At 36.1% G+C, this 16,264-nt stretch overlaps 1 protein-coding gene and 1 long non-coding RNA gene across 2 annotated transcripts; one reads left to right on the top strand and one right to left on the bottom strand.

The window, feature by feature from the left end:
* Window positions 1–6,214: 6,214 nt before the first annotated feature.
* Window positions 6,215–8,166, bottom strand: LOC136070385 (uncharacterized). The gene is made up of 3 exons (XR_010631636.1): window positions 8,077–8,166; window positions 7,722–7,770; window positions 6,215–7,147 (listed from the first exon to the last, which is right to left on the bottom strand). It is a non-coding gene; the product is annotated as an uncharacterized LOC136070385 (long non-coding RNA).
* A 2,864-nt stretch (window positions 8,167–11,030) lies between these two features.
* LOC112040684 (homeobox-leucine zipper protein HAT5) lies at window positions 11,031–12,603 on the top strand. The gene is made up of 2 exons (XM_065780288.1): window positions 11,031–11,909; window positions 12,379–12,603. Exons 1-2 carry the CDS (start codon window positions 11,819–11,821, stop codon window positions 12,522–12,524), a joined length of 237 nt encoding a protein of 78 aa, XP_065636360.1. The 5' UTR covers window positions 11,031–11,818; the 3' UTR covers window positions 12,525–12,603.
* Window positions 12,604–16,264: the final 3,661 nt, after the last annotated feature.

Genomic DNA, 16,264 nt, shown 5'->3' with positions numbered 1-16,264 from the left:
AATAACCAAGATTACAATGATCAAGTAACATAGGAAGGGAAGAACAAGAAAAATGACAAAAGACCACACTCCAATCGAGGAGAGTATGTAAAAAAAAAGACTTAATCTCTAGCATAGAGCGTTCACTCCCTTCAAAGCTTCTAGCATTCCTTTCGCGCCAAATACACCATACCACACAGTGAGGCACAATTCTCCACAGCTTTATATTTCTATGTCGACCAAACTTACCCTGCCAAGACTCAAACAACTCAATAACCTTCTGAGGCATAACCCAATGGATTCCAAACAAAGAAAACACCAACGACCACAACTCACAAGCAATGGGGCAATGAAGAAGAAGATGATCCACTGACTCCCCAGAATTTTTACACATATAGCACCAATCAAGAACTATCACGTGTCGTTTGCGAAGGTTATCTGTTGTTAAAATCTTACCTAAGGAAGCAGACCATGAAAAGAAAGCTACCCTTGGAGGAACCTTCAATTTCCAAATCATCTTCCAAGGGAAGGATAAGATGATTGGAGGGTAAAATGAAAGATACAATCCTCTAACCTCAAAACCTTTACTCCTTGCTGGCTTCCAACACACCCGATCTGGACCCAATCCCCGTATATTCGAAGAGTAGACCAAATCCATAAACAAATCAAAGGATTCTTGTTCCCAATCTTGTGGAGGACGACGAAATTTAGCATCCCAATGAATCCTCCCACCAAACCAACACATAACCTCCGCTACTGAAGAATCCTTAGTTCTACTAATACAATAAAGCTCTGGAAAAGCCTCTTGCAAAGTACGATCTCCACACCACACATGCTTCCAAAACTTCACTCTAGTACCATCTCCCACATCATACAAAAGTAGTTTAGAAAAACTCATCCAACCACTCCTAATATGTCTCCACAAACTAACACCATAAGCACTGGTCACCTTTTTCGTGCACCAACCACCCCAATTATTCCCATATTTCACCTCAATAACCCTCCTCCATAGAGCATCAGTCTCCATACCATACCTCCATAACCATTTTCCTAATAAGGCAGAATTAAAACTCCTCAATCGTCTAATACCCAATCCTCCAGCCTGCAGCGGCTTACAAACCTGAACCCAACTGACTAAGTGAAATTTAGATTCACCGTTAATACCACTCCACAGAAAATCTCGTTGTAATTTCTCCATACGATCTGCCACCTTCCCTGGTAAAGGCAAAAGAGAAAGGAAGTATGTAGGTAAGGAGGAAAGAGTACTTTTAATAAGAGTTACCTTACCCCCTTTAGATAGATACAACCTCTTCCACCCTGCTAATCTCCTTTCCATCTTCTCCAAAATAGGATTCCAAATTGACAACTCCTTAAATTTAGCTCCTAATGGTAGCCCCAAATATCTCAATGGAAGAGAGGATTGCCTACAACCCAACATCCCCACTAGCACATCCATATTGTGCACCACCCCTATAGGAACCAACTCAGATTTCCACAAATTAATCCTTAAACCTAAGACCTCCTCAAATCTAGCCAAGATTGCTCTCAAACTAGCTATTTGCATAGGATCAGCATCACAAAAAATAAGCGTGTCATCAGCAAATAAAAGATGAGACACCATCACCGAGTTACCAGCCATATTACCTACAGAGAAGCCTGAGAACTGACTAGTAGTAACAACCACATCCAACATACGACTCAAACCTTCCATAACAATATCAAATAGCAACGGAGACAAAGGGTCCCCTTGCCGAATCCCCCTAGAACTACCAAAAAAATCAGAAGGGCTACCACTGATCAAAATGGAGAATTTAACAGTAAAGATGCAACACATTATCCATTTTCTCCATTTGTCTGAAAACTCACAACGCTGAAGCATATACATTAAAAAACCCCAACTTACATGGTCATATGCCTTCTCCACATCCAACTTACACAGCACTCCTGGAACACCTGACTTCAATCTACTATCAATACATTCTGAAGCAATTAAAAAAGAGTCCAAAATTTGTCTACCTTTCACAAAAGCATTCTGCGAATTTGAAATAAGCCCATGTGCCACCCTTCTAAGACGATTAGCCAACACCTTAGAAATAATCTTATAGATCCCACCAACTAAGCTAATAAGCCGAAAATCCTTGATCTCCACAGCATTCGCCTTTTTGGGAATAAGAGCAAGAAAAGAAGCATTAAGGCTCTTCTCTAACACAGCCTGCGTATGAAAATTTTGAAACACTGCCATAATTTCAGCCTTCAAGATACACCAGTAAGACTGAAAGAACGCCATAGAAAAGTCATCCGGGCCTAGAGCCTTATCACCCTTAAAATCACTAATCACCCCAAACACCTCTTCCTCATCAAATGACCTATCTAGCCAAAGTGCATCTTCCTCCGAGATACAAGAGAACTCCACATCATCCAATAAAGGTCTATGAGCCACCGTTTCAGCATATAGTTGCCTATAAAAATAAGAAATACAACCTGCTATAGCCTCCGGATCTGAAAACATTTCTCCATCTACCATAAGTCTATCAATGGAATTAAATCTTCTATGAGAATTAGCTATACGATGAAAGAATCTGGTATTCCTGTCTCCTTCTCTAATACAAAGGACTCTAGACTTCTGCCTCCAAGAGATTTCCTCCATCAAAGTAACTTTTTCTAATTCACCTCGAACTCTCTCCAACTCGAGCCTTTCCTCCTCTAATAAAGCTCGACTATCCTCAATCATCTCTAGATCACTAAGCTCTTGCCACAGTTTTTTTACCCGATCTTCAACATTTCCAAAAACCTCCACATTCCAATTCTTCAAATCATTTTTCAAGAGCTTCAATTTATTGGCCAACACAAAACTCGGAGCTCCTAGGACATCATAAGATTCCCACCAAGATCGCACCCTCTCCACAAAACCCTCATCTTTAAGCCACATATTCTCAAATCTAAACAGCCTCCTACCTCTTTGAAAGGCACCACCCTCAAGAACAATCGGGAAGTGATCAGATAACAGCCTAGGCAATCGTTGTTGAGAGACAGACGGAAACTTATCCTCCTAATCTGCAGAAAACAAAAATCTGTCCAACCTAGCCTTCGAAGCAACTTCACGAGTATTAGACCAAGTGAAAGGTCCCCCTTGAAGCGGAATATCAATGAGGCCATTCTCAGAAATAAAATTGGAAAACTCCCGCATAGCAGCAGTAAAAGATGTAGAACCAGAACGCTCAGAAGGAAACCTTACTACATTAAAGTCACCACCCACACACCATGGAACATTCCACCAACTATTCAAACCAAATAATTCCTCCCATAAGAACCTTCTGTCTCTCACAGAATTAAGACCATAAACTCCAGTAAACGCCCAGACAAACTGATCTGACACACTAGTAAATCTACAAGAAACCGAAAATCGCCCCACAGCTTCCTCCACTTTATTTACAACCCGTATATCCCACATCAGTAACACCCCTCCAGAAGCTCCACAAGAGCCTAAATAAGACCAATCAACATGTTGACCCCTCCACAAACTGCGAATCACAGCTCTAGTTATCAACTCCATTTTAGTTTCGTGAAGACAAATAACATCTGGCCCCCATCTCCTTATCATATTACGAAGCCGAAGCCTCTTATCCCTCTCATTCAGCCCTCTAACATTCCAAGAAATAATCTTCAAATTCATTGATGAACCACCACAGCCCGCTCTATACTTACTTTCCTTGGTTTCATTGAACCAACCTCGACATTCATAAAGCTCAATAAATTTTTAAATTCCCACTGACCTTTTTGCCCCGACTTGCCATGCTTCATTTGATCATCTACTGCCTTAATCTTTTTATTCTTTTCCTTGGCCTCTATAGCCAGCAACAATCCCGTAATCTGCTCCTCAAAACCTTCCAAGGAAGTGCCCACTGATTTTTTAAAAGCCTTAATCCGATTTGTTACCCATTGTGATAAATTATTACCATCAACCGACTCCTTACACCCAACCCCAAGCTCAAAACTACACTCCAACTCCAAAGGAACTTCTGTGGCCAAAGGTACCACAACTAAAGGCTTGCCACTACACTCTCAAGTCATCGACCTCTCATCAAAATCCCACATCTCCTCCTCTGCCTCATTAACAACGAACAAAGAATCAACTAACCCATCACAATCCTCTGCCCAGCTAACCATCTGACCGTTATTGATAATAGAATCATTACCTGATATAGTCTCGATATCATTGATAGAGCAGTCCGACACACTCTTTGGAGATCGATATAGAGATAACGGAATCACTAATTGTCGACCATCCCGCAATTGTAGCATTCACTCTTTGGAATTACCCCATGATTTATCCAAATCACTGACCAATTCCCTAATGGTGGGAGAAGAATTAAAAACCACCTTACAATCAAAGGCCTCATGCACCATCGCCCTTACCTCCAGACCCAATAATTCCTCATCCTCATCCTTCGTCACTGCCGGCAACTTCTCCACCATTTTTTCTATCGGGTCCCCTGAATAACACTCTGCTGGCTCCAACAACTGGCATATCGAAGCTAAAGATGATGGACCCAGCTCGCATGCAGCCTGGACCACTTCCGCTGTCGATATCGGCACGGTGGGGGACTGGGTAAGGCAGCTCGGGCTCACCTGGTCGCTAGACCCACTCCCACCGGAAACTGCCGGTACCGATAAGGAAGAAATAGAGCCCGAGATGACCATCGGATCCATCGCCGTCCTCTTTGGTATTCGAGAATCAACCACCGAGCTCGCGGGAAGCACCTTAGCACTTGCGCCATTCGTTATTGAGCATGGACCTGAGATTTTTGATTCTAGCTTACCATCCTCGGCACTTAGATTCGTTATACCTGGGCTGGGTTTATTTTGGGAATGCTTGGAACAAGCCCCTGCCTCAAACGTAAAAGGGCTATTAAATAGTGGGCCTGAATAACTCTGACCATTACCCAGCCAAGGTGCATGGGCTTCAGATGGCCCATTGTCCATTCCATTACTAACAACCTGAGCAGAATTTTCCTCACGTGCCACCCACTTCACAGCTTGCTTATCACCCCTATAACGTTGCCAAGACACCCGCCTCTTACCAAATTCATTTACTTCCACAATCAAACCTTTCCCTAACCATCTAGACCTCCTAATTTGACGCTCCCTACCAGAATCAACATCTTTCAAATTCAAATTATTCAATCTGAATTTATTTTGTTCCGGGATTTTCTCCTTAAACTTAGCCTCTCCATTAATACCACGGTGACTCCCCTCCACACTACCCATGGCAATCGGCATAGCCATATCAGTCAGAACTTCAAACGCCACCACCGGAATCCCAACTTTGTCTCTCGGAGGCTGCGTTGTGTTCTCCACTGCTTGACTCTTCTCTGTCTCTCTAGTGGAAGGCTGGTGCAAATGCGGCCTTGCTTGTATAGACGCTTTTACCGTTTCAACAAAGGACCGAGAAGGGTGAATCATAGAACCCAACTTAGACTTGTACAGTAAAGCTTTTGGACTACCCAATGCATAATGAGAAGGTTCCAATGTTCTCCTCAATTCAATTCCAAAGGCCCTCCAACCTTGTTGTGCCTTTCCTGCAGGAATAATGATCGATCTTCTCATCCCGCCAACTTTTAACCCGATTACTAACAAATATTGCCCAAACGAGTTTGAACCCCGTTGCACTGTGTATGCGGTATCTCCTTCCCTGAATGTAAAGAAGTGTTTGGGGTTGACCCCAATCACCATGTGTTCCAAGCTCTGCATTAACCAACGTGCTGCATTCCTCCCCATAAAAACTGATTGCATGAAATACTTCCCCCGTTCAAAAATCTTAAGGGAGAAAAAATTCCCCCCTTCCTCCACCACCAATTGAAACAACTTCGATTCAATAAAAAAACTGCGAAATCCACCCATATCGATCCAAAACAGCAGTAAAATATAACCAAGAACAATATTTCTGACTAATTTGAGGTAGCCGGGCCTCTTGTTAAGACTAAACTGCGTTCCATCTCTCCATTTACTTAGTTGAATTTTCTATTTAGGAATTTATAAAATAGAAATTGAATAGAACAAAATCTAATGAACAATGCTACCTCTCATTTATCGTCTTTGTTATGCAAATCATCAGTTAGTAAATATATAATAATAATAATAAGCGTTACAAATGAGATCACTAAAAAAATATATATAAAATTAATTAGCCACTATCATTATGAAGTAGTAGTTTATAATTTTATGCATCCAAAAAAGTGGAATATTTAGAGTTTTCTTAAAGGTATGCGTAAAGATTCACTATATATATATATATATATATCTATGTGTGTGTGTACAAAGGTAAAAAAAAGGTATATTTAAGGTTTTTATTAACTTAAAAACTAATGAAAAACCAATGGTTAATAACTAAAATTATAGTATTAATAAAATATTTAATGAGACCATCCTAAAATAATTATCACGCGTAACGCGCGGTTATGTGACTAGTTTTATTTAAAATATAAGAAGGTACACCTCTTGCATAATTCTCGAACAAAGTTGTAAGCAAAGAAAAATATTAGTTCTTTACCCATAGATATAAGAAACAGAATCGTGAAAATTAAGGCCAATTACATTTTTTTTACTTGTATGGTGAGCTTGTTTTGCCAACATGTGGTTTCACAAGTGACACTTTACCCAATTCAGACCCGCCCCATTAGCATATTTAAAATTATGTCAATAAATATAACAGTCCAACCAAAAATTTAAAACACAAACACACAAGTAGGTAAAGTGCCTTCTTTTAAACCACGTGTAGATAAAGAGGCACTTTTCTAAATCATACGTGGGTGAACTGTCACATTTTTTCAAAGTCTGTTCTGCATGTGCAAGTTCTGACAGCAAATTGACCTAGATCTCAAGTTGAATATATATATATATATATATATTTAATCACAAGTTGTTCAACTAAACTCAGCGCATACTGCTGCCCAAAATATAATTAACCCTAAAAAAAATGTAAGTTACAGTTCTAAATAAAGTGAAGTTTTAATTTCATAAAACAAAAACTCAGGAAAGCATACTCTTATAAAATACAAAAAAGATCAGTACATACTTTCATCATCGACATGTCAATGCAAACACCTCCATTTGGAGACAAGGTGTGACCTTCAAGTGATGTAGCTCCACCATATGGTACAATTGGGACCTGCTTTTGAATGAAAAGTAAACAACTTTGGTACTTTCTTGAAAAGGTTAATATTATTTTTCATGAACTAGCAAGAGAACAATCTATATCATCAACTGTGGATCTATTTATTAGTAAATTTCCTATTTTTACAGTACGCGAGAGAAATTCTAGCCACTATATTTTTAGTTCCACATTCCCGAAACTTTACTGGCTATTAAGCTCTATCCTTCTTTTATTGGTATGTTACACATGCACCATATGGGATCTTGAACTCAGGACCTCGCCTAGGAAGTACAGACACTTCATTTAGAGTGTCATACCCGTGTCGTACCTGTGTCATACCCGTGTCGTACCTGTGTCATACCGGTGTCATACCAGCAATTTCATGTTATAATTTTTTTAGAAATTGCTCATGTCGCTGTGTCGTACCTGTGTATGTGTCCGTGCATCCTAGGACTTCTCCCTCAACCTTGCACTCACAAGGAGAGGAAGTGCCATTTGAGCTAAAGCATGTTGGCCCATTGAGCTCTATCCTCAAAAGAAATGCATGCAAGGCATCATTATCAATTTAAAGATGAGGAAAAATTCAGACCTTATGCGTGTCACATGATTTAACTATCTTGGAAACTTCATCCTCCGACCTGCAATTTATAAATTAGGCCACGCTGTGAGAAAGCTACAAAATTATAATACTTAGTTCAAACAATCTCAAGAAATTACTGCACTTAAAAAACAAATAGCACTTTTTTGACAATGTTTCCCAGTGTCACATATACATAGTATGCAAACACCTCTGACATATTTTCTAGTCATATTAAAATATCTCACACTGGAAACTCATAAAATTTAAGCAAAAGTTCACACACATGGTATAAGTAGGGGCATGATTAACTTTCATGTGATCGAACTTCTATTCCTTAATCCTTATTACACAAGCACCATCATACCATGGCTTTCACTATCCAACCAATATTTCATTGCCATACAAGCACGTCAAACCCGAATTGCATGACCACAAAAATTGCCACATCTTGCTGTTAAAATTGCAAAAAAGAACATCAGAAGAAGAATCAAGACTGTTCACGGGACAAAAAGTTGACTTATTGGGATCAAACAAATCACCGACAACAAATCATGGGACCCATACAACACCTAGGCACAAATTTTAGGAACCATTTATTTATTTGAGAATTCAAATCCAAAACTGAATTAACGTTCCAGATCCATCCCTCTAAGTCTCTGAGGAGCGACAGTCACCCGCGGCGCAAGTTAGTGTTGCCCGCAAGCCCTACCCTCCCTAGCCATGCAATTCTCAGATCCATCTCCTTTTTAGCCTGCGTTTGGATAGGAAGTTTTGCTACTCAAAGTAGAGTTGTGTTTTATCTTTTTTTTTTTTTTTTTTTTTGCTGCACTTTGTTGACTTTTGGAGGACAAAATTTACTGTGCATGAACAGTATGTGCACTGTTTATGTACTATTCACGCAATATTTAATATTAAAAATGGGTCCTACAACACTATTCACATATTTAAAAATTATTTTGCTACAGTGTTTTCAGCAACAATCAGTTTTTATCAACTTTCAGCAACAATAAGTGCTATCCAAATGGACTCCTATTCTCTTCTATTCTTCTAGAGGAGATTCTCAAAAATATAATACTAATAAATATTAAATAATACAAAATCTGTTCCTCAAAAAAAAAAAAAATACAAAATCTAGAGGAAAATAAAAAGCTAATAATTAGAGATTTTAATATTTATAATTCAAAATTATATATAACCAACATTAGCTTTAGAGCATCTCCATTGGCTTGGGCATCCGAGTCTAGTAGCCAAAATTTGGAGAATATGGTGTACTGTAGATGCTCCAACAACTTCGGCAAATAGGATTTTTTTTTTGCTAATGAACAGTAGCCCATCAAGTTTGATGGGCTACTGTTCATTATTCAAATATATATTTTCTATTATAATAATGATGTGTTGTATAAAAAAATGTTAGAAGATGTGTAGTTGTTAAAAAAAGAATAAATAATGAATGAAAAAATAATATTTAAATGAGATAGAGAATATGATAGAGAATTTGTTGGAAGTGTATTTGAAAAAGTGAGTAGGCAAAAACTAAATGTCACTGTTCATTAGCCAAACAGTACAAAAATTTGGCTAATCTGCTGGAGATGCTCTTATAACTTTTTTTCGACTTGCGCTACAGTGATAAATTTTGGTTCAAATAATAGCCTAACAGTAATAATATTTTTTATAATGTTCTATACTTGTGGTTCGAATTTCACATCCTCTCTCCTCCCACTGTTTAATAATAAATAGTAAAAAGGTTTGTACGTATCAACTTATTAATTATATATTAGACAACCTCAAGTAAATATTATTTCATTAGATAATAGATAATAACTAATTTGATTATATATTCTCAACTTTCAAAACTTGAAATTTACACCATTGAATATTATAAATAATATCAATGTGCCCTTCTGTCACGGCCCATCACATTTTTGTCATTAACCCGCTTAAAAATGTCATTTTTCTTTTCTTTCTATCCAAAATAACGTCATTTTTGTTTGGGTTAATGGCATGATCCTAATGGATGTTAATAGAAAAGACAAATTAATATTATTATAATACTAGAAGATGTAAATTGTAAGTTTTTATAGGTAAATAATTGATTTAGTAAATAGAAAATATGTGTTAAAAATTAGATTTAACTATAAAAATATATTGTATTTATTTTAGAGTAAAACTTAATTATAATTCTTTAGTTAATGTAACTTCTTTTTAGACTCTAATTAATTTAATTTTGTTTTCTTGGTTCTTTAATTAAATTCAATTATGTGATTGTATTTACCAACAAACCACATGATTAAATTTAATTGTATTTATAGAAACGCGTTAAATTGATTAATATAAGCACATGATTGAATTTAATTTGAGAATCCATACAAAACTTAGGCTCCGCTTGGGAGGAGAGAATGGAATGGAATGGAATAAAAAAAAACAATTTTAGAATATTCTTTCCTTCTCTTGTTTGAGAGTTTTAATGGAGGAAATTGAAAGTTTATTCCCTTGTTTGGAAGTTTAAGTGAGAGTGAATGAAATGGGTAGGAGGGAACACTCATTCCTCTCTATTTCCTTAAAACCTCAAATTTTCATTCCCCCAAAATTGGGAGGAATAGGAAGGAATGAAATTAGATTTAATGATTTCTTTACAAAAACTCCTAATATACCCCTATATATTCAACCATTTATTTTAAAATAGAGGTCTAATAGTAATATTGTCATAAAATGATTCTATTTCATTTACTCCATGTTACTCTCAAACAAGATTACTTACATTCCATTCATTTTCATTCCTTTCTATTTCTTTATTTTAAAACATCCAATCAAGGTTACTTAATTCCATTCCATTCCATTCTTTTCCATTCCTTTCCTTACTTAAATACATTCAATTTCATTCCTTTCCATTCTCCTATGACCATCTCATTTCATTCCATTCCATTCCCTTATGAACTCCAATAGCAGAGTCTTAGAGAACACTACCTTTTCTTATCAATAGCTAAAAAGAAAAGAAACAAAAATGTTTTCTAATTTTAACATTTACTTAGTAAAAAATTTTCTATGACCACAATTTTGTGTCAAAACTTTAATGTAATAGACTATGAGTAACTATCAATTACTTTTATATTAATCCATTACTTTTTTTTTAATTACTCATAATTAACCAAATCAAAGATGTGAAAAATTATTGTATAGTTTGAAGATACACTCCCCCTTCTCACATGGGTGGAAGTGATTCCCACCGCTTTGAAAAGGAGGAATATAATCCCAGACTATTTAATAATAACTCATATATGTAATAAAAGTTGTGGCTATTCTCCGTTTAGCAAACGATTAGGATGATGTTATGTTGTGATGCAATTACATTGAAAATTACCAAAAACTCACCCAAGAAATTCGAATCAAGAGGGGCATTGTCACAATTTCAAAACCAGAGAACCAATATAAAAGCCGGTAGGCTCACCTCTCTCAACTTTAGCTGCAAAAAACACCTAGAAGTGACACACCAACAAAAAAAAAAAAAAAAAAAAGTGCAACAGCAAACCCACTTCCCTCACCGGAATCTTAAGAGCTCCGGTGACCACTTTTCCACTTTCCGGCCACCCAAATATATTACTCTCTTCCTCTCCATCTCACTAGCTCAATCTTTCTGACCCCCCCCCATATTTCAAAGCCAAAAACCTTGACCTTTTGCTTTGTTTTCTTTGCTTTCTAAAGCTTTAAACTAAACTCTCTCACTCTCTACTCCCAGCTCCACAAAGTGAAACACAAGTGGCTTGGACAAGTAAGGCGAGCTGGGGAAGACAGGAGCCTCAGGTGTGATGGATTTTGTATATGTCCGTTGGAGACTCCGGCGAGGTTGCTTTGGAGCACCAGTTTTTTCCGTCACAAGCTTATGATCTTCTAATCCTATATCATACATAATATATATTCAAAAAAACAAAACCAAAACCAAATTCTACAACATCCTACTCAAATCCATCATCACCCAAAAAAAAAACCAAACTTTGTAAGTACGTAGATATACCTTCCTACGTACTAAGCTCTTTTCTTCTTAATTTCTCTCTTTTTTGTGTGTGCGCCCGTGTCTAGTCGGAAAAACACACGTGTCAACACAGGATTGGATGATGGAATCCGGCCGCCTTTTCTTCGACCCTTCCGCCTGCCGTGGCAGCAACATGTTGTTCCTCGGGAACGGTGATAACGTTTTTCGAGGTATCCTTTCTTTAAAAAATTCAATAATTATTATTACACATGTTTGTTTGTTTGTTTTAAACTTTCTGTTTGGTTAGTAAGAAAGCTAAGGGAAGTACGAGGAAGTGAATTTTAGACCGTAAAAGTAGATTAGGACATGTTTTGTGTATTTTTCCTTGGATTCTAAATCATAGTGTTCTTTCTGGTCCCGGAAAATGAAAAAAAAAAAAAAAAGTCAAAATTCGTGATATTTCTATCTGTGATTCTCATAATAAAACAAATACTAATTATAAAGTTTGTTAGTTCAAATATCTTTAAAGCCAAAAGAAACCTCTTCATTCAAAATTCAAGATGTAAAGAACAATCAAACAGTTAAATTAGACCTAAAATTCTTATTTGTTTCCTATACTAGTTATGTTTTTTTTTTTTTTTTTTTTGATGATACTAATAATTAGGTTTTTATTTATTTATTTTGGGTTTGTGTTGGAAGGAGGAAGAGCAATAATGAGCATGGAGGAAAGCTCAAAGAGGCGATCCTTTTTCAGCTCACCGGATGAACTGTTCGACGAGGAATATTACGACGAGCAGTTGCCGGAGAAGAAGCGCCGCCTCAGCCCTGAGCAGGTTAGTGGATAGAAATCTTAGCTGACACACCATCAGTCCCAATATGCTTGAGATCTTATTATACGTATCTACTTTCTTCCAAGACCTTAATATTCCTTTATGATATGNAAAAAAAAAAAAAAAAAAAAAAAAAAAAAAAGAGGGTGTAATTTGTAATTTAGTATTTTTTTTTTATAAACAAATCAACAATTTCAACCAAATCTTCATATTCTTCTTTCACTACTATTTTCATGTTTTCAACGTGGTTAATGCTAAAAATAATACATTTGAAATAAGTCGGTTTAATTAAAAATCTAGCTCATCTTCTAATTACCAAACACAATTTGTTGCCTTATCCCTTTCTTCCGTACATGGTTTACACTCCATATTTTCTAAACTTCCTCAAATCATCTTTTAATTTCATTTTATTTTTAATTTTTAAAATATCAATAATGTGGCTCACACTTAACAAATTCAGTAATTTGCAGTTAGAGCTATCTCTATCCTTGCTGAGCCCTTTCTAGCATTTTATGAATCCTATAGTCCGAGAGTCCGTGCAAAGATAGATATACAAGTTGTCTCAATTGCTTCAATCTCCTCTAATGTTAATGTGAATTTCTTCCACACCTTTTGAAATTTTTAATTCATCTTGAATGCTTTAGGTGTTCCATACCTCAAAATCTATAGCTCGAGCCATAGTGGAGACAAACTTGTGCGATACAGGACTAGTACCCCTACTTAACTCTAGGGCAAAGGAGGCAGCTAGGTTTCAAAATAGAGTTCTATTTTTACTAAATAAGGATGCATAATATTAAGAAAAGTTCAAAACAAGACTCCTCCAAATTATCCAATACAACAAACCCCCGAACAGGATACAAGAGGAGATGAAAATAAAATAAGATCCCACAATTGAGATAGTTCAAGACTGGCCAAGTTATCAGCACTCTTGTTTGTTTCTCTGAAGGCATAAAGGATTTGTGAATTAGGGATTCTTTGCAAGAGTGACCTACAGTCATCCACTAAAAGCATCAATTTTGTGTGGATTTTGACAGGAACATTTAGAAACGAAACCACCAACAGAGCATCAAATTCCACAATTACTTGAGTAAAACCCAAAAATGAAACTAGCTCAACCACCAAACTAGATGCACTTCCTATTTTTTGAGAAAAACCACTAATCCGGGTACCATTTGAAACCCTAACTAACTCTAGAAAATTGAGTGAGGGCCAATTTTTGTTTAGCTTAATCCACCATTGAGGTGAAGGATGCCATTTAACAGTGGTAGAACATTAGAAACTAAATTATAGGAAGACAAAGGAAAATCTAAAACTGCATGAAATTCACAAGCTTTCAAAAGCAAGTATCAATAAATAAGGCCAAATTCCTTGGAGGTAGAACTTTTTGTTTTTGCTTTTGTTTTTTTTGTTTTTGGTAGAACACTAGAAACCAAATTATAGGAAGGCAAAGAAAAACCTAAAACCGCATGAAATTCACTAGCTTTCAAAAGCAAGTATCAATAAATAAGGCCAAATTCCTTGGAGGTAGAACTTTTTGTTTTTGTTTGTTTGTTTGTTTGTTTGTTTGTTTGGAGAAACTTAGAGGTAGAACTATGTTGGCTGAAATAATTATCAAAACAACCTAAAATAATCTGTAAAATAATGAGAATACCTTTAAAATCTCAAGAATGATGTCCATGAAACCTCTAAAATGGCTGAAATTAGGGGTGTCAATGTTCGATCCAACCCGCAAACACAACACGAACCCGACACGAGTTTTTTCGGGTTAGGGTTGGGCCTTAATGGGTTTGGGTCATAAACGGGTCGACCTGAAAGCGACACGATAAGAAATGTGTCATAAGCGGGTCAACCCGCATAACCCACAGTAGACAAGTTTGACACGCCAATTTATCTGTGTCAACTTGAAATGACCCACTTAACACAACCCGTTTAACTTATATAACAAATAAATATTTATTTTATTTTAGATTTGTCAAATACCTTTTATACCCAACGTATATTTTAAATTTAAAAAGAAAAGTAAGTAATTACAAAAATTTACAAAGGATATAATTGGAAATTAAAACTTTACATACCCTAGAACTACTAATACTTTTTTTTTTTTTTTTTGGCATAGAAGTTGCACAAATGAAATTGGATGAGCTTGTGGAAGATGTTATGAATTTGGACATCAACAAAGAATCTATGGATGATAATCGTGGTTATAGTCAGGATTAGTCTACTGTTTGCTCAAATTCTTTCAATATTGATACTTAGCATTTGGCAAGTTCCAAGGATATTAGATTTTTGTTGAATTATGTTATTTTATTTTTGTTAAACTTTGTTATTTTGAATTTGGGTTGAAGTGTATGCACTTCTTTTGGAGTGTAAAGAACTTATTTCTAGATGAATGTTATATTTTTTGTTGAACTATATTATTTTGAATGTGGGTTGAAGACTTGAAGTGTATGCAACTGCTTTTTGGGATGTAAAAAAAAATTATTTTTAGATGAATGTTATATTTAATATTATGCAGATTGAAATGAGTTGTGTTACATTCGTGTCAACCCAATACGACTCGTTTATTAAGCATGTTAAATGGGTTGGGTCAAGTCAAGCTGCCTTATTAACAGGTCAAGTTAGGGTTGAAGGATCATGACACGATTATTAAATGAGTCGGGTTACGGTTGAGCCATTTAGTTGAATACCCCTACCCCGACACGACAATCCGACATGCTAACCCAAATTGACACCCCTAGCTAAAATATCATTAAACCTCTAAAATCTTTAAAATGACTAAAATATTCTCCAAATCTCCAAAAATGATCAAAATACTACCAAATAATGAAAATTACCCAAAATGTCCACAAAACATTGAGAATGTTCAAAATACCCCCTTAAGACCTTGAAAACTGCCAAAATACCCACAAAACCTTTTTTTTTTTTTTTTCTTTTTTCGCTGAGAACCAAAGTAATTAATATATTAGACCATAAAACGTCATACCTTTTGGCGTCGAGGAAGGCTATAGATACCATATTCACATTTCTTAAGAATCATAACAATTCAGCCCAAAAAGTGGTAGAGAAGAGAACCTTAACCAAAATCACTACATATGACACAACATATGCGTAATATGCTTATTGCAAATGGTCCTAGTCCATCCACACACAATACATAGGAGATCACATCATCACTAAGTAAAAATTGCATAACTTCCAAAATTTTTCTTTGAACGTGATTGGTCTGCAAAAAGTTCCAAATATTTTCACGGTCTTAACTGCAGGACACAAACATTAGTAACATAATCATTTTCATGTATTTAACTGCAGCATGAGGAAGAGAGAGAAGAACAAGTAAAGTTAGATTTCAAGAATACACTAAGCAAAAGTTTGGATCAAGATCCTCTAGAATTCCCAGGTATTCTTCCAAATGGAGTTTTCTTAATCTTGACCTTTTATTATATAATAAATGGTTGAGATTATGACATGTCATTCATTTACTAACGAAATTATTAAAATAATGGTGCCATGTCAATTATCCAAAAAAAAAAAAATCATATTTTGAATTTTTATTAATAGAAAATAAAACTCAGATCTAAAACAAAGGAAGGCCAGCTTCTGCAAAGTCCACCCTCCTCCTTCGTTCTCACACCCGTACCAACACAAGAGCAAAGGTTGCCCCTAAAAATCAAGCCCAACGCAAGCCTTACATGGACTGCCTAACCATTTGTAATACCAAACAAAACTCAGTGGCAACTTATAAATTCAATCATAAA

This window comes from Quercus suber, unplaced genomic scaffold, assembly GCF_002906115.3.
Source record: "Quercus suber isolate HL8 unplaced genomic scaffold, Cork oak 2.0 scaffold_231, whole genome shotgun sequence".
NCBI lineage: Eukaryota > Viridiplantae > Streptophyta > Magnoliopsida > Fagales > Fagaceae > Quercus > Quercus suber.
Note: the sequence above shows the minus strand (reverse complement) of the source record. Positions and strands in the feature narration are given on the sequence as shown.

Excerpts from the sequence above, each read along its gene's own strand:
- LOC112040684 (XM_065780288.1), top strand. The coding sequence starts at position 11,819 with ATGATGGAATCCGGCCGCCTTTTCTTCGACCCTTCCGCCTGCCGTGGC. Across the intron at positions 11,910-12,378 it reads CGGTGATAACGTTTTTCGAG|GAGGAAGAGCAATAATGAGC; the intron begins GTATCCTTTCTT and ends TTGTGTTGGAAG.